Source organism: Leptodactylus fuscus, chromosome 5, assembly GCF_031893055.1.
Source record: "Leptodactylus fuscus isolate aLepFus1 chromosome 5, aLepFus1.hap2, whole genome shotgun sequence".
Classification (NCBI taxonomy): Eukaryota; Metazoa; Chordata; class Amphibia; order Anura; family Leptodactylidae; genus Leptodactylus; species Leptodactylus fuscus.
The window spans coordinates 51,805,574-51,831,861 of NC_134269.1; the positions used below are offsets into that span (position 1 = coordinate 51,805,574).

A 26,288-nucleotide genomic window follows, 5' to 3' on the forward strand; every position below is an offset into this window, starting at 1 on the left:
GTTTTTGGTTTGTCTTGCCATTGGCCTTCCTTTCTGACTGCTATATTGACAGATGGTTCAGTCTACGCTACCAATAATTGATGGAAATTTCTTATTAAGCTATAATTCCTTTAATATAATCTGCACTTTTCTCTTTGTACAGGTTTAATATGCAGATATCCAGAAGAGGATTACGAGTCGTTTCCTTTGCCTGAGTCTGTGCCTCTCTTCTGCTTGCCCATGGGGGCGACAATAGAGTGCTGGCCGTCCAACAGTAATTATCCGCTTCCAGTTTTTTCTACCTTTGTTTTAACTGGGGCATCCGCTGAAAAGGTACAAGACTTTAGGACTTTGAGTACCAGCACACATGTATATATTTACTGGCTTACAGCTCTTCTTCCTGTTTCATTCGGTGATGCCTCTGTATAGGCGGACAATCATATAGTTTAAAGTCATTTATTAGTGTATGAATGCATCTTTTGCTATAGTTTTTGATTTGTATATAGGTGTATTCTGACATTATTACCTCATGTCCCACATAGAAGGACATTGTGAAATGCACGGGGCTACTAGATTGAAGAATTGGAGGAAATAGGGACCTACATATTCAGTACAACTATGTTTATTAATGGGGTTTAATGTGGAGCTTCTCTCCTCTATCATATAATCCTATACTGTATATCAGAGCTCAGCTTCTCTCCTCTATCATATAATCCTATACTGTATATCACAGAGCTCAGCTTCTCTCCCTCTATCATATAACCCTATATATATCACAGAGATCAGCTTCTCTCCTCTATCACATAACCCTATATATATCACAGAGATCAGCTTCTCTCTCTATCATATAACCCTATATATCACAGAGCTCAGCTTCTCTCCTCTATCATATAACCCTATATATATCACAGAGATCAGCTTCTCTCCTCTATCATATAATCCTATACTGTATATCACAGAGCTCCACTTCTCTCCCTCTATCATATAATCCTATACTGTATATCACAGAGCTCAGCTCCTCTCCTCTATCATATAACCCTATATATCACAGAGCTCAGCTTTTCTCCCTCTATCATATAACCCTATATATCACACAGCTCAGCTTCTCCCCTCTATCATATAACCCTATATATCACAGAGCTCAGTTTCTCTCCTCTATCATATAACCCTATATATATTACAGAGATCAGCTTCTCTCCTCTATCATATAAACCTATATATCACAGAGATCAGCATCTCTCCTCTATCATATAACCCTATATATCACAGAGCTCAGCTTCTCTCCTCTATCACATAACCCTATATATATCACAGAGCTCAGCTTCTCTCCTCTTATATAACCCTATATATATCACAGAGCTCAGCTTCTCCCCTCTATCATATAACCCTATATATATCACAGAGCTCAGCTTCTCTCCTCTATCATATAACCCTATATATCACAGAGCTCAGCTTCTCTCCCTCTATCATATAACCCTATATATCACAGAGCTCAGCTTCTCTCCTCTATCATATAACCCTATATATCACAGAGCTCAGCTTCTCTCCTCTATCATATAACCCTATATATCATAGAGCTCAGCTTCTCTCCCTCTATCATATAACCCTATATATCACAGAGCTCAGCTTCTCTCCTCTATCATATAACCCTATATATCACAGAGCTCAGCTTCTCTCCTCTATCATATAACCCTATATATATCACAGAGCTCAGCTTCTCTCCTCTATCATATAACCCTATATATCACAGAGCTCAGCTTCTCTCCCTCTATCATATAACCCTATATATCACAGAGCTCAGCTTCTCTCCTCTATCATATAACCCTATATATCACAGAGCTCAGCTTCTCTCCTCTATCATATAACCCTATATATCATAGAGCTCAGCTTCTCTCCTCTATCATATAACCCTATATATATCACAGAGATCAGCTTCTCTCTCTCTATCATATAACCCTATATATCACAGAGCTTAGCTTCTCTCCCTCTATCATATAACCCTATATATCACAGAGCTCCACTTCTCTCCCTCTATCATATAATCCTATACTGTATATCACAGAGCTCAGCTTCTCTCTCTCTATCATATAACCCTATATATCACAGAGCTCAGCTTCTCTCCTCTATCATATAACCCTATATATCACAGAGCTCAGCTTCTCTCCTCTATCATATAACCCTAAATATCACAGAGCTCCACTTCTCTCCCTCTATCATATAATCCTATACTGTATATCACAGAGCTCAGCTTCTCTCCTCTATCATATAACCCTATATATCACAGAGCTTAGCTTCTCTCCCTCTATCATATAACCCTATATGTCACAGAGCTCCACTTCTCTCCCTCTATCATATAATCCTATACTGTATATCACAGAGCTCAGCTTCTCTCTCTCTATCATATAACCCTATATATCACAGAGCTCAGCTTCTCTCCTCTATCATATAACCCTATATATCACAGAGCTCAGCTTCTCTCCTCTATCATATAACCCTATATATCACAGAGCTCAGCTTCTCTCCCTCTATCATATAATCCTATATATCACAGAGCTCAGCTTCTCTCCCTCTATCATATAACCCTAAATATCACAGAGCTCAGATTCTCTCCTCTATCATATAACCCTATATATCACAGAGCTCAGCTTTTCTTCTCTATCATATAACCCTATATATCACAGAGCTCAGCTTCTCTCCTCTATCATATAACCCTATATATCACAGAGCTCAGCTTCTCTCCTCTATCATATAACCCTATATATCACAGAGCTCAGCTTCTCTCCTCTATCATATAACCCTATATATCACAGAGCTCAGCTTCTCTCCTCTATCATATAACCCTATATATCACAGAGCTCAGCTTCTCTCCCTCTATCATATAATCCTATATATCACAGAGCTCAGCTTCTCTCCCTCTATCATATAACCCTAAATATCACAGAGCTCAGATTCTCTCCTCTATCATATAACCCTATATATCACAGAGCTCAGCTTTTCTTCTCTATCATATAACCCTATATATCACAGAGCTCAGCTTCTCTCCTCTATCATATAACCCTATATATCACAGAGCTCAGCTTCTCTCCTCTATCATATAACCCTATATATCACAGAGCTCAGCTTCTCTCCCTCTATCATATAACCCTATATATCACAGAGCTCAGCTTCTCTCCTCTATCATATAACCCTATATATCACAGAGCTCAGCTTCTCTCCTCTATCATATAACCCTAAATATCACAGAGCTCAGATTCTCTCCTCTATCATATAACCCTATATATCACAGAGCTCAGCTTTTCTTCTCTATCATATAATCCTATATATCACAGAGCTCAGCTTTTCTTCTCTATCATATAACCCTATATATCACAGAGGTAATATGGACACTAACATGTGGCTATATCACAGCCAATGCGAAACCTATCATTGATTCCTGTTATTGTGGCTTGTCACTTTTTATGGTGTGGTTTTCACAAATTGCATTACTTGCAGGTGTACGGAGCGGCCATACAGTTCTATGAGCCATACGGCCACGAGCAGCTGACAGAAAAGCAGAAGGCACAATTAGGACTGGCAAACAATGTGGAGGGAAGGCTGGAGGCCTCTAAAAGCATCCATGTCAGCAAGTGCATCTGTCTTCTCTCTCACTGGCCTTTCTTTGATGCGTTCAAGAAATTTCTCACTTTCCTCTATCGCTATTCCATCTCTGGACCTCATGTGCTCCCAATAGAGAAGTAAGTTATCCTTACTGGTGGCCGTAAATAATTCACGTCTATTGTCTTGTTCCGTCTGCTCACATGAATACACGCTGTTCTGAGCAGCCTGACTTCTCGTGTCACCCTGTGCCTTACCGTATATGAGCTGAATATCCTCTTTCAGGCCTTCTCTGTCCATAGCTTTTGTCCTGCATTTGTGTATTTAATTCACTATACACCTTCAGTCAAAAAAATGGTTCTTGCAAGATTTTTCTGTTTGCTTTTTTTTAATTTGTGACTTTAATTTTCCGTTTTTGGTCTTTTATCCAGACACATCTGTCACTTCATGCACAAAGTTCCTTTCCCTTCACCACAGAGGCCAAGAATATTGGTACAGGTAAATCTATGGCTATATACTTGTATGGACTAAAATCTTAGAAAATCCTTACATTTATTCCTGTTTTGGCATAGATAACTACATGTATAAATGTACTTTAAGTTAATGGGGTATTCTGTCTTAGCAGGTCGGACTCCCATTTCCCAATAACTTGCTGATCAAGAGCATCAGGGAGTTTTGTTCTCCTTAATGGAGTGGTGGTTGGGAAGAGCATGCACCTCTCCATTCATTTCAATGGGAGTGGCAGAGAAAGCTGAAGCTCAGTGCTCGGTTACTTCTGGCGCCCCCTTTGAAAAGAATAGAATTGTCTATGTCTGTCCAACCACCACCCTGTTCAGAATGGGGGACAGATCTTCCCCACTGTCCTGATTGGTTGTCATTCCCTCACCGATATGCAAGTTATTCTCTATCATATGGTTCGGGTATAACTTGCTGAGCTGGGAGATGTCCCACAGTGGAAATGTATTTCCTATCTATGTGATAGGTGAAATATGTCTGGTTGCTTAGACCACTCAGTATTCTTGCCTGTATGTTTAGACTGTACGATTTTTCGGGCTCTTGAAATTTGATTTTTGGAATATTTCGTGTTTCACGCAACAACATTGAAAAATGGTGGATTTGTTTTTTTCTTTCTGACCATAATCAACTAAAACCTTTCTATGGTGAGACGCTCCATCTCTGACTTGATATATAGAAAAGAATGCCCTAAAAATTACTGAGAAAAGTGCTATTGATGCCTGGGCATTTCTCATTAGAAGACCTTTGTTTTACTGTGCAAGTATGCCATGAGTAGCATATGCACAGTGAGACTGCAACGCACTGCCCCCGTTCCAATAGAGAAATTTGCAGGCGATGGGCGCATCAGAGATTATTCTGATGAGAACGTACGATTTCTTACTAAGGCTACGTTTACTTTGGCAGCGGAGTCTCTGCAGAAGATTTTGTTGCACACATAGCTTTTTCGTCCAGTCTTACACCAATGAACCCCATTATAGTCAATGGGGCTGACAGTCTCCCTGTGTAATTGCTATTTTAGAGGTCCTCCCATCTGTTGTTCTGGTCTTTAGACAAAGGATAGCTGATGCTAATGTGAATTTAGCCTAAGTTGTAGAGCATTTATTTCTTTATCTACCCAACCCCTGTGATGGACAGGCTTATCATTGGCAGGTTTGAGACCCTAAACCACAGGTCTATAAGGAGTTCCCTCTAAATAACTGTGTCATGTATCTCTTTCCACGACGTGATACGTGTTTTGAGGAGAATAAATTGAGCTGTAATATCTGTGATGGATTTCTAGGTAGATTGGGCAGTTTGTTTTTGCAGCAGGGCTTCCTGATGTTGCAATGATAATTATAATAATAAGTGTTTATTGTGCTGCTTGCCCTGTATGTTTCTCCTCTCATGTAAATCCAGTCCTTTTGCTCTGCTGATCAAACACAATTTGCTGTCTTTTCGAATAGCTGTCCCCGCACGATACCCTGATCCTGAGCCAACCTGTGTCCTCACCGCTTCCACTGAGGCAAGTACACATCATTCTGCGCCAGCTCAGACACATACAGGTGCACGAGTAGGTTTCCAGCTTCCTGTGGATTAGCATTGCATAATACTGCACCACTAAAGCTAATTGATTCTGATGGGTGCTGTCATGTGACGGCCATGTTTTGTAAGCCTCCCGGCGCAGTTGGAGTTTGGTTACTTTAGCAACCTCTCTTCCCCCGCAGTGCGACGTCTCTCTCCTTCCAGCGTGTCACGGGATACAGCACTACGACCAGCCGAGGACTATAAACCAAACGTTCATTAGTGCAACAGGGATAAATTGAAAGGACGGCGATTTGTCACTCTCCATCGCTGCATAATAACGGCAACATTTACATTTAATTACTGGAAAATTAATTAGTGTTGAATAATTATCTTTTTTTTGTTCTGGTAGCTTGTCATTCCTGGCAGGGTCCCACGACCTTCACTGGCATATTACAGAAGCCGCGCATCTCCCATTTAATTACTTACTTAGCTGCATTGACCCTTGTTGATTTAGTTCCTAGTTCCTTTTTCTCTATAGATTTTGCCAAGTCATTTGTATAGTTATGATAGAGACGGTCGGTACTATAGCCTAAACAGGACTTTAACCTGGGTCGAACATTGTGCACAAACACAGTAGGGGATAGAACAAAACATTTGCCATTGAATAGAAACCCTGACCTTCTTGTGTACTGGTATGTACATCTCAATCAATGTTTCTACATACACTGGATGACAATGTAGCAGAGCCGACATTGCTTATTAATGGAGATACAAGGTCATGCAAAGGCCTTGGAGTATTAACAGAGTTTTCCAACTCCACGTTGCTCCTGTGTCGATGCTTGTTACACCCCGCAACGTGACATGTGACTGCCGCAGCCTGTCACTATTATCATAGCAGTGAGTTCGGTCCCCGCTACAGCCAGTACATACTGGAGTCCAGGTGGGGGAGCAAAAGGTAGAACTCATTTTGTCACTTTTTTTTTTATGTAATGGAATCAGTGGCAAGATCTGCCTCAAAATCTGCGCCACATTCCGCCATGTGAACATACCCTTAAAGTTATATCCTATACAATATACTTGAGCCCAACTGCTGATAGCTTAGTTATCATGGCTACAGGGGCCCCACTGTTCCATTCTCTTGGTCAATTACACTATTGGTCATCTTCAGCAGCCCATAGAGATGAATAGAGCTACAGTATACATGCTCATCCTCCACTCTTTTGTGATTGTTGGAGGTCCCAGCGATCCGTCCCCCCTACTCATTAGACACTTAAACTTAGATACGTTTAAGTCTTCGGACAACTCTTTTAGTCTCCAGTACATACAACTCATTGAGCAGCCTTTTCTGTCTTTTTTCAGAGAACCTATTTCTAATACAAGGCAAAAATCTGGAGGGATTTGTCGCAGATTTAAAAACTATTTATATTTATATAGCAATATCTACTGGGGTACAAAGCTGTGTGAACACGGCCTTGGGCTTTTACTACTCCTGTCATAAGATCCCTATGCATATCTGCCATTCAGGGGTCTTTCCCAGAGAGATGATCATATTTATCAGATAGCTGAATAGATTTGGAACAACTCTGTGACTTTATTAACACCTGATTTCTTTATTTTTTCTTGTAAAGCAGATTTGTCACCTGAATATGTTATACTATGTAGGGGTAGAATATTACAGGGACAGATGTGCACTGCTTTCATCCCAAATGAAATGAAAAATATTGCACCATTTGGCTTATAGGAGAGGTCAGATACCAGGGATCTTGCTGATCTCATGAGGGTAGTTTTCTGACAGCCTCCTCTTTGTAGTCTATGATGAAAGTACTTAGAACATATGTAAAGCCTGTATGTTACTTGCTATGGTTTAGATGAAAATGTGGTACTTGTTTAACAACATTTGTGGTTTGCATATGTCTGTGTGTATGTGTGTGTATATATATTATATACTGTATGAAGTGTGATCATGTATTATTGTGTTGTGTCTCCTTTAAACAAACCTTTGTCTTGACAGTGGAGGGAAGTTTTCCACACTACTGCAGAATCTGGGCCCTGAGAACGCCGTCACTCTCTTAGTCTTTGCCGTCACAGAACACAAGATTCTCATCCATTCCTTACGGCCGTCTGTTCTCACCAGTGTCACGGAAGCTTTGGTCTCTGTAAGTGGCTTTTATTACTCAAAAACCTTTAAAGGTATCTTTTTCTGCAACCTTAGAAAGAGAATGACTTCATTTTATTTTTCCCCAAGTCTCATCTGGATAGTGGTTTAAGGGAGACCTGCAGAAGACAATTACTGGGCTAAGGCCTAAGGCTTTTCTCCTGGGAGATCCTGATGTCCCTTTCTGTCATGTGCAGTGTTCTCATCGGGACTTTGTAGATCCCAGTGATCAAACCCAACAATATTGGCTCACTGCAGAGCTGTGGAACAGTGGGAAGATATGTGTACATGGAAGGACTGCAGTGTATTGGGTGATAAGGATTTTCGCAAAGTCTCCATGACTGCATTACACCTGACAAAAGTCAGAGCAGGAGGGGGCCACGTGGTGGCTCCGTGGTTAGCACTGCAGCCTTGCAGCGCTGGAGTCCTCGGCTCGAATCTTGCCAAGGGCAAAAAACCATCTGCAAGGAGTTTTTATGTTCTCCCCGTGTTTGTGTGGAATTTCCATCCCATATTCCAAAGACATACTGATAGGGAAAAATGTATAATGTGAGTTCTATGTGGGGCTCACAATCTACAAAAAAAAAAAAAAAGTCAGTCAGAGCAGGAAGTATTACCAGAATCCACAGGATACTACATTAGGGTGCCAGTCTTCAGGAGATCACATCTCCACATAGAAGATAGAAACAATGTCTATGTACGATGGCATTGATTGTTTATCGTCAACGCAGCGCACACAGACCCTTCATGATAGGACATTTTCATTTCACATTCAGGCATCAGGATGGATCAGTGAATTGGTATGCAATTCTTAAAAGAATTATGGCATAAGACTTATTAATCCTCTGTCCACAGAATATCAGATAGATAGATGATCAGTGGGGGGTCTGACTTATTGGATCTCCACCGATCCTGACAACAGGTGGGGTGTTTTGCCCCCATTGTCAAAGCACCCAGCATATAGATGTGGCTCTGCTTTACAGGATGCATCCCTCTCCCTTTCACTTCAATGGTAGTTCTAGAGATAGCCATAGTACTGTGCTTATAAATGGAGTGGTAGTAGGGGGTTACCAAAATACTCCTGTATACGTGGGCTGAGTGAAATGACCCATGTATGACATAGTTGCCTCTACATGCCCAGTGTGATTTATATCCAGTGCAGATTCAGGGACTGGCATAATCTCAGTTGCCTCTTATGTCTGTTGCTTTTGCTTTGCATGGCATAGTAAATAGCATGGTTTTCTGCATGATTGTTCCAGCGCCTTATTCCAGTGTAAGTATCCTTATAGTATGCAGCTTGTGATCCCACAGGTATTTCTTGCAGTGCCTGCATAGTAATGTTAGAAGCAGATTGAGATACTCTATGGCCTCATTTACATCGCATTAACTGGCTGCTCTCAGGCTCTTGTTACTGGCCTGAATCCAAATGCCGTATTTCTGAGCCAGCCTGTAAAGTATGCGCGAATGAGGCATATGGCGGAGGAGCTTATCACTGCTTCGCCATTCTACTTCTCATGCAGGAGCATATTGCAGAGAGTTCATGTAAATCACAGCCAGTCGCAATGAGCCAGAAGAATATCCATTGCTTAAAACCTGTAACTGTGACACATTGCCATGTGCCTGGAAAAGGGAAATATTCATTGAGACAGGATACTTATGTATGATGCATTGAGATTTAACTATTGGAGAGGTTTGTATCCAGATCAGCTCTATATTCTTCCGTAGCAGTGTGCTGTCCAAGCAGAGTAAGACTACCCCACCTTAAAGGTTACACACGTTCTTTACTGGGCTCTCTTACATTATATTAGGCATCAGGTGACTGTCTTGTGGGAAGTCACCACTGTCTTGATACTGTAAGACTTGCCATACACATGAGAGGCTATGTTGTGCATATATTTTAGGCAGGAATGGGAAAAATGCTGCAAAGTAAGAATGCTTTTAGAAGTGCAAATGTTAATGGTTTATTTTCATCAATTATCAAAATGAAGTGAATGAACAAAACAGAAATCGAAATCCCGTCAAAATTTGGTGTGACCGCTCTGTACAGGAGGAGTCCTGTAAGTGATGCTATGCCCCCCCACAAAGCCCTCATCTCCGCATCATCCAGTCTGTCTGGGATTACATGAAGGGACTGAAGGATTGGAACAAGCCTACATCCACAGAAGATCTGTGCTTAGTTCTCCAAGTTGTCTGGAACAATCTCCCTACTGAGGTCCTTCAAGAACCATATGCAGATGTACAGAGAAGAACTGATGCTGTTTGGAAGAATAAGGGAGGTCACACCAAATATTGATTGGATTTAGATTTCTCTTTTGTTAATTCACTTCATTTTATTCATTGACAAAAACAAACCATTAAGGGCTCATTCACATCTGCGCCCGGTCTCCGTTCTGCAGGTTTCCGTTTTCTGCACAAAACAGAGGCAGGAGACGGAAACCTGCAGTACTCTTTCTCACCCATTCATTTGAATGGGTTTGAAAGATTTGCGGCGGTGAGCGTTTTATGCTCTCCGCCGCGAAACCGTTTTTTTTAAATCGGACACAGAGTCGGACATGCAGTACTCTGTGTCCGATTTAAAAAAAACGGTTTCGCGGCGGAGAGCATAAAATGCTCACCGCCGCTCATGGCCGGACCCGCTCTGACAGAACTACAGAACAGAGACCTGAATGCTGGTGTGGACCTAGCGTCACACTTATTGGTCACAAGATGGCTATCTCTCCAGATTTCCCAATAAACACATGCACCATGGGCTCGGCTGAGCATGCTTGTATTTTTAATAGGTAGAGTGGAGGTGGTGGCACGTCTCTGTGAGAACAGGCATGGTGAAACCAAGGATGCCTGACCCATCTATTCCTTAACATTTGCTGTTGGGTGAGAATTGGCCAGCCCTCAGATGCTTTATATGATTATATGGTCTCATGTATATGGCCAGCCTTAAATGGAAAGGAAATATCATCAATGAAGATTCCTAATAAAGTTTATTCCCAATTATTGCCCACATTTATCACTCAGTTAGCATTTGTCGGCAATTAATTTACACAAGACACCCCCCACCCTTCTGCCACATTCCTGCATTATGTCTTTCATCTGTTCATCTGGTTTATCTTCAATGCATGTCCTGTCTGCTTATTCACTAACTAGGTCCATATCATGGGAGGTGAAATGTTCTAAATAAAGCTATATAACATAATCCTGCCAACCAAAATCACATGTGTATTTCCAGCTCGAGGCTGCAGTCAGATGACCGTAACACAGATGTATTTTTGGGGAGGGGGTGGGGGATACACATTAAAGCACATTTTGTGTAAATTTCTGGCCATGTGTTTTCGCCAGGTAAAACATGTTAAACATCAGCAAGAACATCACATTAAAAGACCATGTTGATCTGCAGATGCAGTTAAAGGGGTCTTATTAAAAACAACATTGATAAGGCGTCTACTAGTTTGAGACCCCTGTGATCACTAGAAGGACTCCAAGCTCACCACTCAAACCCAAAATAATAGAAAGCTTGAAATGAAGTGGTGTCATACATGCGCCCTACTCGGAAACTGTATGCAGCCCAGTTATGATCGTGGTCACCAACAAATCTACTTTGTTATATATACCCACAATGGTTCACTGATATTACAGAGTACAGGTATTGTACGTGCATTTTAGCTTCACATTCAGAGAAGTCTAGCTATGAATTGTTGGCATGTTGTCTCTCTTTCCCATTGCTATGCAGATGACAATACAATAACTAGATAAGCAGTAACAAAAACATTTTCTCTTCTTTTTTGTTATTTTTGTTTTCCCAAAGATGATTTTCCCCTTCCACTGGCCATGCCCATACATTCCTCTTTGCCCTTTGGCCCTGGCGGACGTGCTGAGTGCCCCATGTCCTTTCATTGTGGGAATTGATTCTCGCTACTTTGATTTGTATGAGCCCCCTCCGGATGTGAGCTGCGTTGACCTAGATACCAACACCATCTCTCAGTAAGTTTTCCTTCATTAGAACTTGCTGTACTACAACAAAAGGAGATTGTCATGTTATTTGGAATACATGAATCCCTCTCACAGGAGCGGACCAGAGCCATGTTATAGAATGAGGACTCAATACAGAGTCATTGTGGATTATGGATTCATTCTGAAGTGCTAACTAGAGGCTTCACTTTATTATTCAGTAACCTTCAGTAGTGTATAAATGATGTGTGCACTGTGCTTTATCTGAAGCCGTTACATTACAAGATCATCGAGATCCCTGCACGAAAACATAATCTGTGAGAATGAGAAATTGAATATGTGATGTTTGTTTCTATGTGCTTAGAATTGTTTGTGCCTCTCTGGTTCTGCCCTAATATTTCTGACTGTGTTTCTGATTGTAATTTTACAGGTCAGAGTGTAAAAGGAATGTCAGCTGGAAGATCCTTCCTAAAAAGGCCTGTAAGAATCTCCTCAATACACTCAGCAACCTGTATCAGCAACTGGCAGAGTGTAAGTGTATAATACATGTCCAATCTAATATTCTTCTGTGTTGGTTATGATATATTCATGATATGCAGCTACGTTCCTCCTCCCATTCACCACTGAAGATTGGCCATTAGCAGCACTGCTAGGGAGGACCTGTCAGTCATAACGGGAGAGGTGGGAGGCAGGAGAAGAAAAGCTGCATATCATAAATACATTTGCCTGTACCTGGCACCAGCAAAGAACTGTGCACACGTCAGGGATTAACTGCTTCATTACAATAAATCCTGTACATATATACTGAGTGCACAATATGCTAAATTTGGGAAAATCTAGTACATGTTAATCTCTGCCTTGCAGAGGATTTGTAAATGTACAGGGAACATGTAATCTTAATACATAGAAGTCTCGGTTCACCTCTGCATGGGTTCCATTCTTCCAGTCTGCCAGAGGACAAGAAATGGTCCACAAAAATAGCAGATTCAAACAGAGCCCAGGGGGACCCCATTGACTATAAGCAGGGGTTATTTTAACCGATTTCCAGATTTGCCTGCAGACATTCATAGGTACTCCGACTCTCCTTTCATATTGTAGCCCAACATCGTTCCTTTAGGCATGATAGATATTTTCAGCCATATGTCTGCATCACATCTGTCTGTAGGCAAATTTGGCAAATCAGGCCCTGCCCCCGATGTGCTCGTAGGCTGATGTCCATGCACATCGAAAGATGTTTATCTCCTCATTGCCTCATACTTTTTTGGCCACACAGGTATGATCCTATTCCTATTAAAGGCTCCTATATGGCACTACTGTTGGTTTGGGAGGCATTGTGAACATGATATATAAATCTGTGTAAATTGAGTAGATTGATAAATTTATATTTTTCCTCGCAGTACAGCAAAGACCTAGGGAGGATGCTCTGCTTGAACTGGCTATGAATGACTACGACTTCAATTCAGGAAAGAAACTCCATCAGCTAGATATGGAAATCCAAGAAGCCTTCTTATGCTTCATGGCATCCATTTTGAAAGGCTACAGAGTTTACCTTCGGCCAATCACACAGGCCCCCTCTGAGACGGCCACAGACGCCAGCTCCCTATTTGAGCTTCAAGGTAACAGAATAACAATGCATGGATATTTTTTCTTTATGGAGAGACCTTAAGACATCCGTCTGTTTTATGAAGTCATTTGTTATTATATTTGTTAGTTATGACGCAGTCAAAACCGTGCTCGCTCAGATTTCTGAAATGGTAAATATGTATAAGTATTCGTCCTCTTTCCTAGGTTTGCCACTCAGGATATCCTCTTTGGGAATAGCAATAGCAGCTGCTGTATATTGTTTGTTGTCTAATATTTTTGGTTTCTGTATTTACAGGTAAAATACATTTATTTTGCACCTGTAAAAACCGCAGCAAAATCGCATGTGTGTTGTTTTTTTTTTGTTGTTTTTTTTTTTTTTCTGTTGTAGAGGTAATGGGGTTTTAGTTGCACCACATCTGCACTGTGTCTAATCTCCCTATAAATGAATAAACCTCTTCACAGATTCTTGGGATCAGTCCAGTATGTGGAGTATAAATATAGCCTGTTCTTTTCTTTCATAGGTTTTTTAAAGAGCCGTGATCGTTCCCACCACAAGTTCTACAACATGATGACTAAAACGCAGATGTTTATCCGTTTTATAGAGGAGTGCTCATTTGTTAGTGATAAGGATGCCAGCTTGGCCTTCTTTGATGACTGTGTTGAGAAGGTATGTAATTTACGCACAGTAAAGCTCTACATTCTCTCTATTAGTATTCCCATCACTAAGATATGTCAAAACATTAGGATGAGTGTCAGAATCTGACCTCCAAGACCTCTGTTAATCTGGATCAGTTGTACCACCACCAGCGACAAAGTGAATACATATCCTAGAGATCTGCCAACGCTTCTTGAGGTTGGAAAGCTTTGTCGTAACTATATTGTATTGTTGTTGGGCTTTTTTTGTTTTGTTTTTTTACACAAAGTCGTAAATTTTCAGTCATCTTCTCAGGTAGGATTTGTTATATGCACCTTACAGTGGTATATCAGTCTCGTTTCCCATTATATCAAGTGATATTCTGGGAATTTGATATTGATGGCCCATCATGAGGACAGGCCTTTAATATCAGATTAGCACTCTTTATTGATCAGCAGACTGAAGGGGCCACGTGTTCTCGCCAGTGATGTGTGACAGACATTCTAGTCTGTCTATCTATCTATCTATCTATCCATCTATCCATCTATCCATCTATCCATCTATCCATCTATCCATCTATCCATCTATCCATCTATCCATCTATCCATCTATCCATCTATCCATCTATCCATCTATCCATCTATCCATCTCTCTATCTTAAAGTCCCAGAAAACCCATTAAAAAAAAAAAAAAAAAACTATAGCAGCTTTACTTTTTATACCCACACATCAAATATAATGTAAGGACTGTACTGTAGCCATAAAGCCATTGTGAGACAGGGTACTTCTGTGCCATTTATCATTTATACTCCAGTCTACATGCAGACATATATAGTGTGTGTGTGTGTGTGTGTATATATATATATATATATATATATATATATATATATATATATATATATATATATATATATATATATATGTCTATCCTATCCTACTTAATATTATCCTACTTAATACTTAATATTATAAATGTAAAAGTTTGTGCCTCAATCAGGCAAAAATGGCTGAACGGATTTGAGTGGAATTTGGCACATAGATAGTTTGATTAAAACATAAGCTACTTTTTATCCCGATAAATGACATGGCTTCACTACTGTTATGAATTTATGTTCACATACTATATTACACTGCTCTTGCAGCAGCCTTATCTCAGCCAGGTCTGTTATCTCTCTCTGTAAACACACAGCTTAACCTCAGTGGATTGTGTACAGGCAGGGGGCACTGGGAAGAGCATTATACAGTTTAGCAACTAAAAAATTTTTTGTCTCCTAAATTTTTCAGGTTTTTTTTAGTCCCTGACTGGCATAGGATTTCACTTCCACCTGCCATTCCCCCCTCCCCCAGATGACGCCAGTCTTAATAAATTTGTCCCACTGTTATCACAGTCCCCAGTGGGGTTCCCAAACTAAACTCCCTATTGGTATATCATTGGAGTATAGGAATAAACCAGATTACTCAGAGGAAACCCACACAAAATATTTCATCAGATTGATACCCAGGCCGATGTGCCTATAATAGAAGAGTTACAAAATATATAAGATAAAACAGAAATTATTTATTTTTTTAAAATAAATAATATAATCTTTATCAGATATCGTCATCCTGGCAGACTTTACATCAGGATGCCGGTAAAGTATCAGATGACACAACCATGGTGAAGACTGACTGAAGTGTTGGCGTATTCATTCTATTGTCTTCACATTGCAGCAACACAGAATTGCCTTCCAGAATCCCGATGGTTGGGGGTCTTCTGCGGGGCTATAGGTGTACCTCCTGGAACGGTTTGGGAACCACCTTCTTCTGTGTGATGCAGAATCCATTGGTGGCCATGCCTCCTTTACTTGACGTGTTGGTGGTGAATTCTGGGTCTCAGATATATTTTCACTGCTGATCTGTTCTGTTGTTGATGCTCTGAGACATCTTCTTTGTGGCACAATGGGGTCTTGACTTGGCCAGGCTTCCTTCGCTCGATATAGTAATGGATTAGTCTTTCTTTCAGAGATTTTTTTGCCTCCATTCTCTGACTTTATTACCTCCAAGTCTTTTTCGTCCTCATATATTTTATTGACATCCAAATCATTTTCGGGTGTTATCATTACATGGATGCTCTCAATGTCTAGAATGTCCTTTCCTTCCTTATCCACCTCTTCATCCTCCTCCTCCTTCTTTGTTATTATCTCCATGGTGGGCCAGAAGAATAAGACCTCACCATACTTGCAAAGCCATACTTCATCTGGAAACACTTCAACGTCTTCCATACTGACTGCGCATACACTACTCACAAACACAGGCAACTTTACACCATCAACTGTAACCCTCAAAGGAATATCAGTGCAGCATCTCCTTATATATCCTGCGTGATGTCATAAGGTTCTACCATAGCTAACTCTAGGGAACATTCCGTGGTATCCGCAGGTTTTTTTTTTTTTTTTTTTTTAATACTCTATCTTTATTAAATCAATAACGTAAAACCACAGTATGTCAGTTACATAATATGGAATAAACACAATGAGGATGTAGCAGGGGTCCAGATGGCAACTATGTGATTTCCTTGGTGCCAGTTGCAATGAGCCCCACCACCTTGCTGCCATTAAAAAAAAAAAAAAAAAAAAAAAGCAGACAGACCTGTCACAAACGGCCATGTGGAGGTTGCTGTATGTGTTGACCTGTGGCCTAAAGCTCAAGAGACATTGAAAACGATGGTAAAGGTGGAAGATTTCAGATTCTTCCTCCATCATTTGGGCTACTGCTAGTGTGTGTGTGTGTGTGTGTGTGTGTGTATATATATATATATATATATATATATATATATATATATATACATTTTATAATTTATTTTTTCCCTGGTGAGGCAATGATTCCTAAATAACATAAATGGATTAAAGGGATGTTATCACTCAGACACAATTTTTTCTAACTACCACGTCGGAATAGCCTTAAGAAAGGCTATTCTTTTCCTACCTTTCGTCTTCTTGTCTTCGCCACCGTTCACCTACAATCCCGGTTCTTGTCGGTATGCAAATGAGCTCACTCACAGCACTGGGGGCGGGCCCCAGCGCTTAGACAGCACTGGGGGCGACCCCAATGTTGCTAGAGAACTCTCTCCAGTGCCGCCTCCATCTTTGTCAGCAGTGTCCTCTTCAGCCTCTTCTTCCGGCGGTGGCTTGTAACTTCTAGGCCTCAGGCCTTGGGCAGAGCAGACTGCGCATGCCCACAGGCCACGAGAAAATAGCCGCTTGCACAGTATTGTAAGCGGACATTTTCTCATGGCCTGTGGGCATGCGCAATCTGCTCTGCCCAAGACCCCAGGCCTAGAAGTTACAAGCCACCGCTGGAAGAAGAGGCTGAAGATGATGCTGCTGAAGAAGATGGAGGCGGCGCTGGAGAGAGTTCTCTTGCAGCATTGGGGACGCCCCCAGTGCTGAGAGAGAGCTAATTTGCATACCGACAAGAATCGGGATTATAGGCGAACAGCGGCGTGGACAAGACAATGAAAGGTAGGAGAAGAATAGCCCTTCTTAAGGCTATCCCGACGTGGTACCTAGAAAAAATTGTGTCTGAGTGATAGGATCCCTTTAATGATACAGCCAAAAATGTATCCATATTTTAGAATATGCTTTTTCCATTGCATTTTGAGTAATAAACCATTGTTGGGACGAACCACAATGACCTCCAAATATTGTATGTGCTGGGTTATTTCACAACCACACTTCTCAGTCTTCTAGTGTGAATACGGCTAATAATGAATAGTAGCAGATAGGGCCATATTTTGATACTTTGCTCTTTCATTAACAAGCTGTTCTCTGAAAGGACTTGTGCAGAAAAAGGGGTCAAGGTAAGTGGTGTCTGTGCTTCATTGTGCTCTGAATATTATTGTACTGTATTATTAATAATAAAAAGCATGTACTTCAGTCACTTGCCATAGCATGCTCGTGGTTGATGGTATCTATATGGTGATGCGAGCTTCATCTAAGTAAGAGAGAAAGATGAAATTACTTGTATTCTTGAATTGTACATTCATTATTCTTTTCCTGAGCTTGTATTGTGTATACTGACTTATGTCTGTGTGGTGGCCGGGTATATATTTCTCCTTTGAAGTCTATAGGAGTTAGGGAATGAGGGGCAGTACTCTGATCATTCGGTAATTTCCATAAACTTTGATGGTGAGAGCTAATGACTAGTGTTGAGTGAATAGTATTCAATCTAATACCTCGCTCTCATAGGATGCGTGTAAGCGGCCGAACACCAAGGGGTTAAGCGTATCAAATATTCACTGTGCTTAACCCCTTGGTGTTCAGCCGTTTACACGCATTCTTATGGGAGCGAGGTATTTGATCGAATACTATTTGCTCATCTCTACTAATGACTAGTTTGATTTTGACCCCTGTTATTTTTCTAATGGGTGAAGATTCAAATGGCAGGACCGATACCTGTGTTGTATTTGTGGCACAGCTAGTGGCTGTTTTACAGAAATGAAGAGAGGACTAAGAATCTGATGAACCACACAGAAAGAAAGATTAAAAAGGAATATACCAGGTCTTTTATCTGTGCATTTGTTTAATTTTTGTAGCCAGAGGGTCGCTGTAACCCCTTAACCCCCGCTGAATGACAGTGAGTCCGTATTTAGGGAAGGGGTTCCCATCAGTTAGCCTTGTGGTTTAGTTGTTTATTCAGAATCTGCATTTTCATTAGCTTTTGCTGCTGCAGGTCCTTTCTTTTATTTCTATAATGTAATGTGCATGTAATTGTGGCTTAGATTTCGCTCCCCGTCAGATTTAGGTCAATGTAATTCATTTCTACTGATCATTTTAATGAGTACATAGAAGCTGACATCCTGTAGCCGAGCACCTAGGCTTCACCGAGATGTCTGACGATAATTATGTCTGCGTTTCATAGACGTTTCAAGGAATGTAAGATTGTCTTTCATGGCACGTTCTGCTTATGTGACTTTTCATACGTCACTATAGTCAATCAGATGGCTAGGATCTCCATTATTACAGCAGGTACCTGATGGTTGCCAGTGGCTTACTAGTACTAGGTTAGTTTTACTCTCATTGAGTAACGCTAGTAGTACACATTAGGTGTTTATTCATCCACAACTATTTCTTCTTCCTTCCTACATTTATATGCATACTCGGCTCAGATGAGCAAGCGTTTGACTTGGATGGGGAGATATGGATATGAGAGCAAGCCACTGATAGACACCTCTGGCAGCAGATTTTATTCCAATTAGAACAAAAGAATCGGCAGCCTACTTTCCTTTAACATCTTCGACTACAGAAAAGATGGGACACCTCCATATACATCACATGGTTCTGCTGAAATTGACAGGCTCAGCCCACGTCATTCTAATATGTATAACCACCTTAGGTCTCCACATACTTCTATTTCTGCAACGACGTCTTGTCATACTGCACTTTAGCAACTGACTAGGAGCCACATTCAAGGAGCCCAGTAGCCACCGTCATGAGGACCGCAGCAAAGCTATAGGGAATCTGTCAGGTCTCATGTGTTCATGTATCTGATGGCATCATAGGATAGAGAGATATAGGATATTGGGATATTGGTCTGCAGGTTATAGTCCAGTATTTCCATCCTGTAGTCCTGTTATACACACTGGGTCGGTAACAACCCTCCTGTCAGTAAATCTGTTAGTCTGTACGTTATGGACAGGGGAAGAAGGACTCTCAGGCTTTCTGACTCCTGGCAGCATTTAAAGAGATTGTCTACGATTTTTCTGCTAAAAACAATGCCGCACATGTCAAGAGGTTTTGTATGATACTATTCCTAGACAAAAGCTGCCATGTTTTTCTAATCCTGGAGAACCCCTTCAAACATCCCTAAGTTCAGCGCCTCCCCTTCTATCCATTCTGTTGTCAGGTAAGGAAACCTAGGAAATCTGACAGCACCTCTTTAAAATAGATACAGAAATCCTTTATCCACTGAGGGCTTCTCCTGTTAAACCTTAGCTAACAATTATATACAAGAGTAAATGTATTGGACTCCGGTTAGCCGCAGGAGTGAGGTATATTGTTTCAGACAACGCAGTATTAAGAAGATTAATCCATGATGTTGGATTCCCTGAAAACTGGGTCACCTTCTGTCCTTCCAAGTGGAATTAATACAGATTATACAATGCCTAGTGCTAGTGTTACCGAATAGAATATTGGAATGTAGCAGACCACCCACAATTCGTAAAGGGTTACTTTTACCTTAATAGTTGGAGAGGATCCAGGCAGACTGTATATCTCATATACTACCTTGTTATGGCCTGGCCGCACTGGACAGCAATGTCAGAATCTTCCAAGGCTTTATGGTTGAGAATTAATCTTTGTGTTTAATCAGAGAAGTTTTTACAGCAAGAGAAAATATATGCCAGAAATATAGATCGGTGTCCTCGGTGACCTTGCTGGTATTGAGGAGATTATATTTAACTGTATGTTCTCGGCACCACCGGGCAATGTTGGGGTAGCAGATCAATCCATGTTAGAGCTATCTGACTAGATGAAACCTATTGCTTATACTGTACGGGCCAAAAGATTTATTTTTGGCAGAGACTGTCATGACTTACAAGGCAGCAGAACCTGTGGACGGTTTACTATCAGAAGGGAATGAGGCTCAACTTGTCGGATTTTTTTAAATCTTTTTCCAGTCACCTCTCTTTTAACCCTTGAAATATAATCAAACATGCCAAACAATGTGTGCCAGATGGTGGCATTAGTTGTAATGACATGTAGACAGATTGCTAGGATTGTTATCAGGACGGTCTAGAGGTATAGTGAGGTCTTCTGAGCGTCACACAGTGCCCTCCACCAGCACTATCCGCCACAGTTGATTTTTTATTTTTTTTTCTGCTGTCTAGGAAGAGGGATTGGAGCCTTTCTTTTAGGACATGGACCATCTGTATGCGAAGAGTTGTGGGCTGCACAGAGATGGAAGTATAGAGTCCAGAGTATAACTAGAATAGTGTAGGGCTTAGCACTGATAGAACTTATAGAGGACTTGTCACTTCTCCTGACATGTCTCTTTTACTAAACACTTGCATTTACCCAATTCTGAATCATCTTATCTTAGAACTCTGCATCCTGCCATTACTCTGTTATTCCTCTTAGGAGTTCTTGAATAAATTGACAGGTGGGTGTTACTAGTTGGGGTGCGTCCTTACGTGATCTAATACTGTACCATTAGACCGGACTGTGTAGGGACACCCCAATTTGACTAGTGGAATGGCAATGCTCAGCTGCCAGTCTATTCATAACTACAGCAGAAGATGCTCCAGAAATGGTATTTTATGCCTAATAAAGACATGTCAGGACCAGCCACAGTCTGAGCTACATATACAGTAACTATACATAAGGAAATGGAGCATTCTGTGTCCTCGGCTCCTCTGTTCAGTATGAGAGTCAGCTCTGAGGATCCAATTACTATTATGTTTATATGAAGACCTATGTGTTTCCATGAGAACAGACTACAAGCAATCTCTGTGTAGTCTGGTCATTTGTGTTTCACATCTTGTAGACCTACCAAATACAGAAATGGGCTATCTTCATATATAGACCAGTAATAAGATTGCATGTGCCATGATAAAGTCTTATAGATTGACTATACTTTAGCCACTCTGGGAGTTTAGGTGGTGGTAAATTTGTGTTGTTCAAAATGACTTATTTTAGACCCTTTTTTGTTGTTGTGTTCTTAACTGCTTAGCTGGATGTCATTCATTCTCAGTCCACATAGTCACATTGTATGCTGTGCTCATAACATTGTCATCTAAAATGAGTAATTCATAGACTGATGGATTGCATCATATGTAAAGCTGACATAATAAGCAAGTGGATATACAGCACAGCATTGGCATAACTGTACATATGCTTCTTTTCCTTCAGGTGGATGTGGACAAGTCTGGGGACATGCGCCTCATTGAGCTGGATGAGTCCCACAGAAGTGAGCACACAGTGTTTATTACACCTCCTGAGATCCCTCATTTACCAAATGGGGAGGAACACCCAAAGAAATACAGGTAGGCACTCCCATGATAGATCTGTCTAACCATAATCTTTTCTAGTCTCTTGTGCTGCCCAATTTTCTGGCATACTACACTGTTAAGTTAAGTTCTGTGAACTTCTTTATTCCATATGTAATGCAGAATCATACAAAAATTTCATGTTATAAAAAAAAAAAAAAAAAAAGCTTTTCTTATCATTAAATCTGTCATCTCTTCATTGCTACCGATCCTGCATTGATGATGTCGTATACATCAAGCATGTGTCCTCTGCCACCAATGACTATCATGATCATATCGTGATTGGTATTATGAATGACTAGCAGTACCCGAGACTTCGTCCGCGGAACCCTGACCCCCTGCGCGACCCACCTGGAGCGCCGCGCAGGCTTCTTTCTTTGTGTTGTGTCCACCCTGTGCCCCTTTTCCCCCCTAGCCCTGTGTCCCCTCCCCCCCAACACCATGCCCACTTCTCCCCTGTTACCTACCCCGTGCCCCCTTTTTCTCACCACCCCATGCCCCCCCTTCTCTGTCTTACCTACCCAGTGACCCCTCCCCCCCCCCCCCTCCCAGACCCTGTGTCACCTTTCCCCCCCACCAACCTGTGCCCACGACCTCACCAAACCCCGGGCTCCACATGCACCGATGTAACAGGGGTGCCTATGAGGGTTTACCTGCCCAGGCCCCCCCCACTCCCGCATTCCCCACTGGACCGGCAACCTCCAGCAACACCCCACCCCTCTTCCTTCTCAAAGTCCCCTAACTCTCCTGTCGTCACAACCCTTCTCCTGCGGCCGAATGACACTGTAGATAGCCCTGAGCAGACATCGGCGACATCCCCGACGGACATGCAGAGTCCAGAGGCCGCAGCCGCCACGGGACAGCAGGCCGAACTGGCGTTCCAGACCGCGGCGCAGGCTACCCCCTGTCCCAGCGGCAGAGCACTGCTGTCCTGTGGTAAGCCCACATAGGCAGGGCAGCGTACGCACTCCTTGCTGCCCCAGAGTACGGGCGCTGGTTCAGGTTGCTCTGGACCTCTGAGAGCCACCATGTTCTTGTGGACGCCGGCCGGCCGATAGCTCCGCCCACATAGAGAAGCGGCAGCCATCCAGGTGAGCTGCTGATGGGGCTGGGATGACGTCATCCCAGGTCCTACAACGTTACAAGGTCCTGCAGCGAATTCAAAAGTGAAAAGCACCGGTCACGGGAGTGAATTGCGGTGGTGTACAGGAATTCCATGTAGCCTATCGTTCAAGGTATGTATGTGCGCAATTTCAGCCAAATCCGTTCACCCGTCTAGATGTCATTGCGTCCCCTTTCCAACCCCCCTTCTCCCCCCCCCCCCCCCCCGACCCCTTTGCACCCACCCCCGCAACCCCGGCCTCGGCCTCCTCCCCTGCCTGGGGTTAGATGCTAGGCCTGAGAGGGCAATAGGGAGTTTGTGGCTTGCTATGCTGAAAAGTGTGTGGGATTGCAGAGCTGGTGGTATGAGTTGTGGTTTTGTGGGAGTCCTGGCAAAAACGTATGTCTGCAATTGTGACGAAAAGTAGCCTATCGTTCAATCCTGTCTAGGAACTATGTTTGTTGAAATTTGAGCCAAATCGGTTGAGCGGTTTTAGCGTGATTGAAGAACAAACATCCAAACACACATATTTATAATATTAGTAGGATATACACAATGGCATAACTACAGGACTGGTGGGAACCATTGGCGCAGAGATGGAACAGCAGGACATTTAACCAGTAATACTGACCATTTTATTCTTCTATAAAACTTCCCACACAACCCTTTTAAAAGGGTTTAGGTTCTGTCATCTAAATTGTTTGACATTCCATGAGTTGGTTTTAACGTGTCATTTAGCAGCTGAAGCCTGACCAAGTGTCAGGCTTATTGACGTACTTTAGAAGAACAGTTTTGTCTGGTGAATGTTTGGGATCTGTTATCAGTAGAAGAATATTTGAGTTTAGAAGTCTGGGTCACACTGGTGATCCTGACCACCGGGCCTAGCATTAAAGGGGTATTCCCATGATGCTTGTTCACTAACCTGCAGGCTGTTGTGCTCTTCTCACTTCCTACTTTACTCGGCACATAGGTGGGCGGGTTTTCACTTGCACAGGATTGTGTGAAGCTGATGTAGCAGAGCTGGATTTGAGTCAGTTTGCATTACATACAGAGGTAATGGACTCCCTATCTCAGCCTTTATCAGCCAAATTCAATTAAACCGACTGATAAGAGCTCAGAAATCCCGGAGCTCTCACCTCTCCTATCTGTGTCATTTAAGTAGCGGAGCTTCTCAAACAGCTCAGAGCTGCTCCCAGCCCCTCCCTCCCCCCTGAGAGCAGGCAGCTACATCACTTGACAAATGAGCAGATAATCCCAAGGGCCATAGAAACGGAGTGTAAACAATGAAGTGAATAAATTAAGATAGCGGCCAAACAAAGAAGTTTTGATAAAGCAATGTATTTAAGAAAAGTCTTAAATCCACATAAACTAGCAGTGTAGATAGGATCCTTGTGATGGGACAACCCCTTTAAGCACTCCATTCAGATGAACAAGGCCATGATGCGTTCCCTCCATTGCTGGTGGACGGGAGCAACACAGTGCATGAAAAGGGACGCAGCACTAAACCAGCATGGCAGCCCTTTCATTCTCAGGATGGATGTGAGTCACAAAGTGATGACATATTTTACTTGTATATCACTACTATGGGAGGTGGAATAAGAATTTTAGAAGGAACCTGTTACCAGAAACTGCAAAGTGTTCTGTAGTCTCTCTCTCTGCTATAAAGTCAAGGAGGCGGTCCTATCGGTGATTGACAACTACCTCTGTATACACAGTCATAGAGGGCAGGCTGTCAATCACTCTTAGGACCACCTCTTTCACTTTATAGCAGAGATTTCAATGGATACATGACAGGTTAATGCTGAATCTTTTCCAGTCTGCTAACTCTTCCTGCTCTATAAGCTGCTGCCTGCAGATTGCACTGCATTTTCCTGGTAACAGGTTACATCCACATCCATTGAGATACCAGGTGAAATTGCTGTGGGTGAGCCATTGTGAATTCGCCAGTGAGTATCCTGCGGTGGTGTACAGATGCGGCATCCCTTCTACATGCTGCATAAATAATCCTGCAGTGCAAAATGTGAAAGCCACACGGGGGCGGCAAAGAAACCTGTAGGTGAGCTGTAGGCAAAAGCTACCCCATTTTGTGCAATGGCAAATGCTAGTTGGTGAATGTCCCTGCTAACATTTAGCAACATTTATGAGCATTAAGCCGTTTTCTCAGAACATATTAGCATAATTGAAGTGTATATGATTTCTATATGGCCGGTTGGTTATTCCTGTTGATAGTAGGTCATATCTTATAATGAAGACTTCTTCTATGTTTATTCCTAATCTGTAGTTACAACGGGTTTCCTGTTCTTACACTGGACCTTTTTGACACTCCGGATGGTCTCTTGAAAACCCATAGACTTTCCACTAAAGTTACAGCACCCTGCAGTCCTTCTCCAATGTTCAGGAGAACTAAACAGGTATGGTCATTAGGAAGTCTCTTCAATGGAAAAGTAAGTTAGTTGGAAGATACAAAAATCTCACTACTTATGTGTAGTAATGTTTGTTATTCTACTACCAGTCATGTGCCTAGTGTACATATAAATAAGCTGCAATATAATAAGGGGTATATACTGTTTTTTTTAGCACAACATTTACAAAAAAATCCCCAGATACCTATCAAAGATTTTATCAGACTTGCTGTTTTTGCTTTGATCACACCAAAAAAAACACCCCCCACTAAAACCACTGCTTCTGAATACACCCTGAAAGTGGCAAATCTAAAGCAATGATTTACTGGTTCTGAAAATGTTCTAGTATGTGTATTGTGACGCTGTAACTACAGAGGGTGAAGTATTTGATTGTAATTTTTGTACAAATTTGTTGCATACCTCTAATGCAAACCCCTTCATATTAGTGATCTGTACATCTTCTAATGTTTGACTAAAAAGTCACCTATTTATGGATTGTTCTACTACTAATGCCGCTATGTCTCTTTGTAGGAGATCAAGTCTGCCCATAAAATAGCAAGGCAGTACTCCTCTATCCCCCAAATGTGGTCCAGGTGTCTTTTGAAGCACTGCTATGGCCTGTGGTTTATATGCCTGCCTGCCTATGTCAAAGTCTGTCATTCCAAAGTCAGAGCCCTGCGGACTGCGTATGATATCCTGCGGAAGATGCAGGCCAAAAAAATCGACTCTCCTGATGAGGTAAACAGAGGAATTTTTTATTTGTAAAAATGTATATGCTGTATATTTCTGGGATCATCTGTCCTTTATGCAGATTTGGCCGGCCTCCTACAGCACAGCCAAGCCTAGCGTACCAAT

The 26,288-nt window shown here is 41.8% G+C and overlaps 1 protein-coding gene across 3 annotated transcripts in view; it reads left to right on the plus strand.

Annotated features, from left to right (window-relative positions):
* Positions 1 to 26,288, plus strand: part of DENND4A (DENN domain containing 4A) — a 97,771-nt gene that overhangs the window by 45,323 nt on the left and 26,160 nt on the right. For 2 of the 3 annotated variants that reach the window (XM_075273125.1, XM_075273126.1), the window contains exons 5-16: positions 143 to 312; positions 3,472 to 3,713; positions 4,005 to 4,071; positions 5,532 to 5,590; positions 7,604 to 7,748; positions 11,547 to 11,722; positions 12,120 to 12,220; positions 13,087 to 13,305; positions 13,795 to 13,940; positions 21,793 to 21,926; positions 25,313 to 25,442; positions 25,965 to 26,171. In XM_075273125.1, coding sequence (XP_075129226.1) covers positions 143 to 312; positions 3,472 to 3,713; positions 4,005 to 4,071; positions 5,532 to 5,590; positions 7,604 to 7,748; positions 11,547 to 11,722; positions 12,120 to 12,220; positions 13,087 to 13,305; positions 13,795 to 13,940; positions 21,793 to 21,926; positions 25,313 to 25,442; positions 25,965 to 26,171 — 1,796 coding nt within the window. Of the gene's footprint in view, positions 1 to 142; positions 313 to 3,471; positions 3,714 to 4,004; positions 4,072 to 5,531; positions 5,591 to 7,603; positions 7,749 to 11,546; positions 11,723 to 12,119; positions 12,221 to 13,086; positions 13,306 to 13,794; positions 13,941 to 17,705; positions 17,745 to 21,792; positions 21,927 to 25,312; positions 25,443 to 25,964; positions 26,172 to 26,288 lie in introns of all 3 variants that reach the window. The other variant, XM_075273124.1, reaches the window with a different exon arrangement.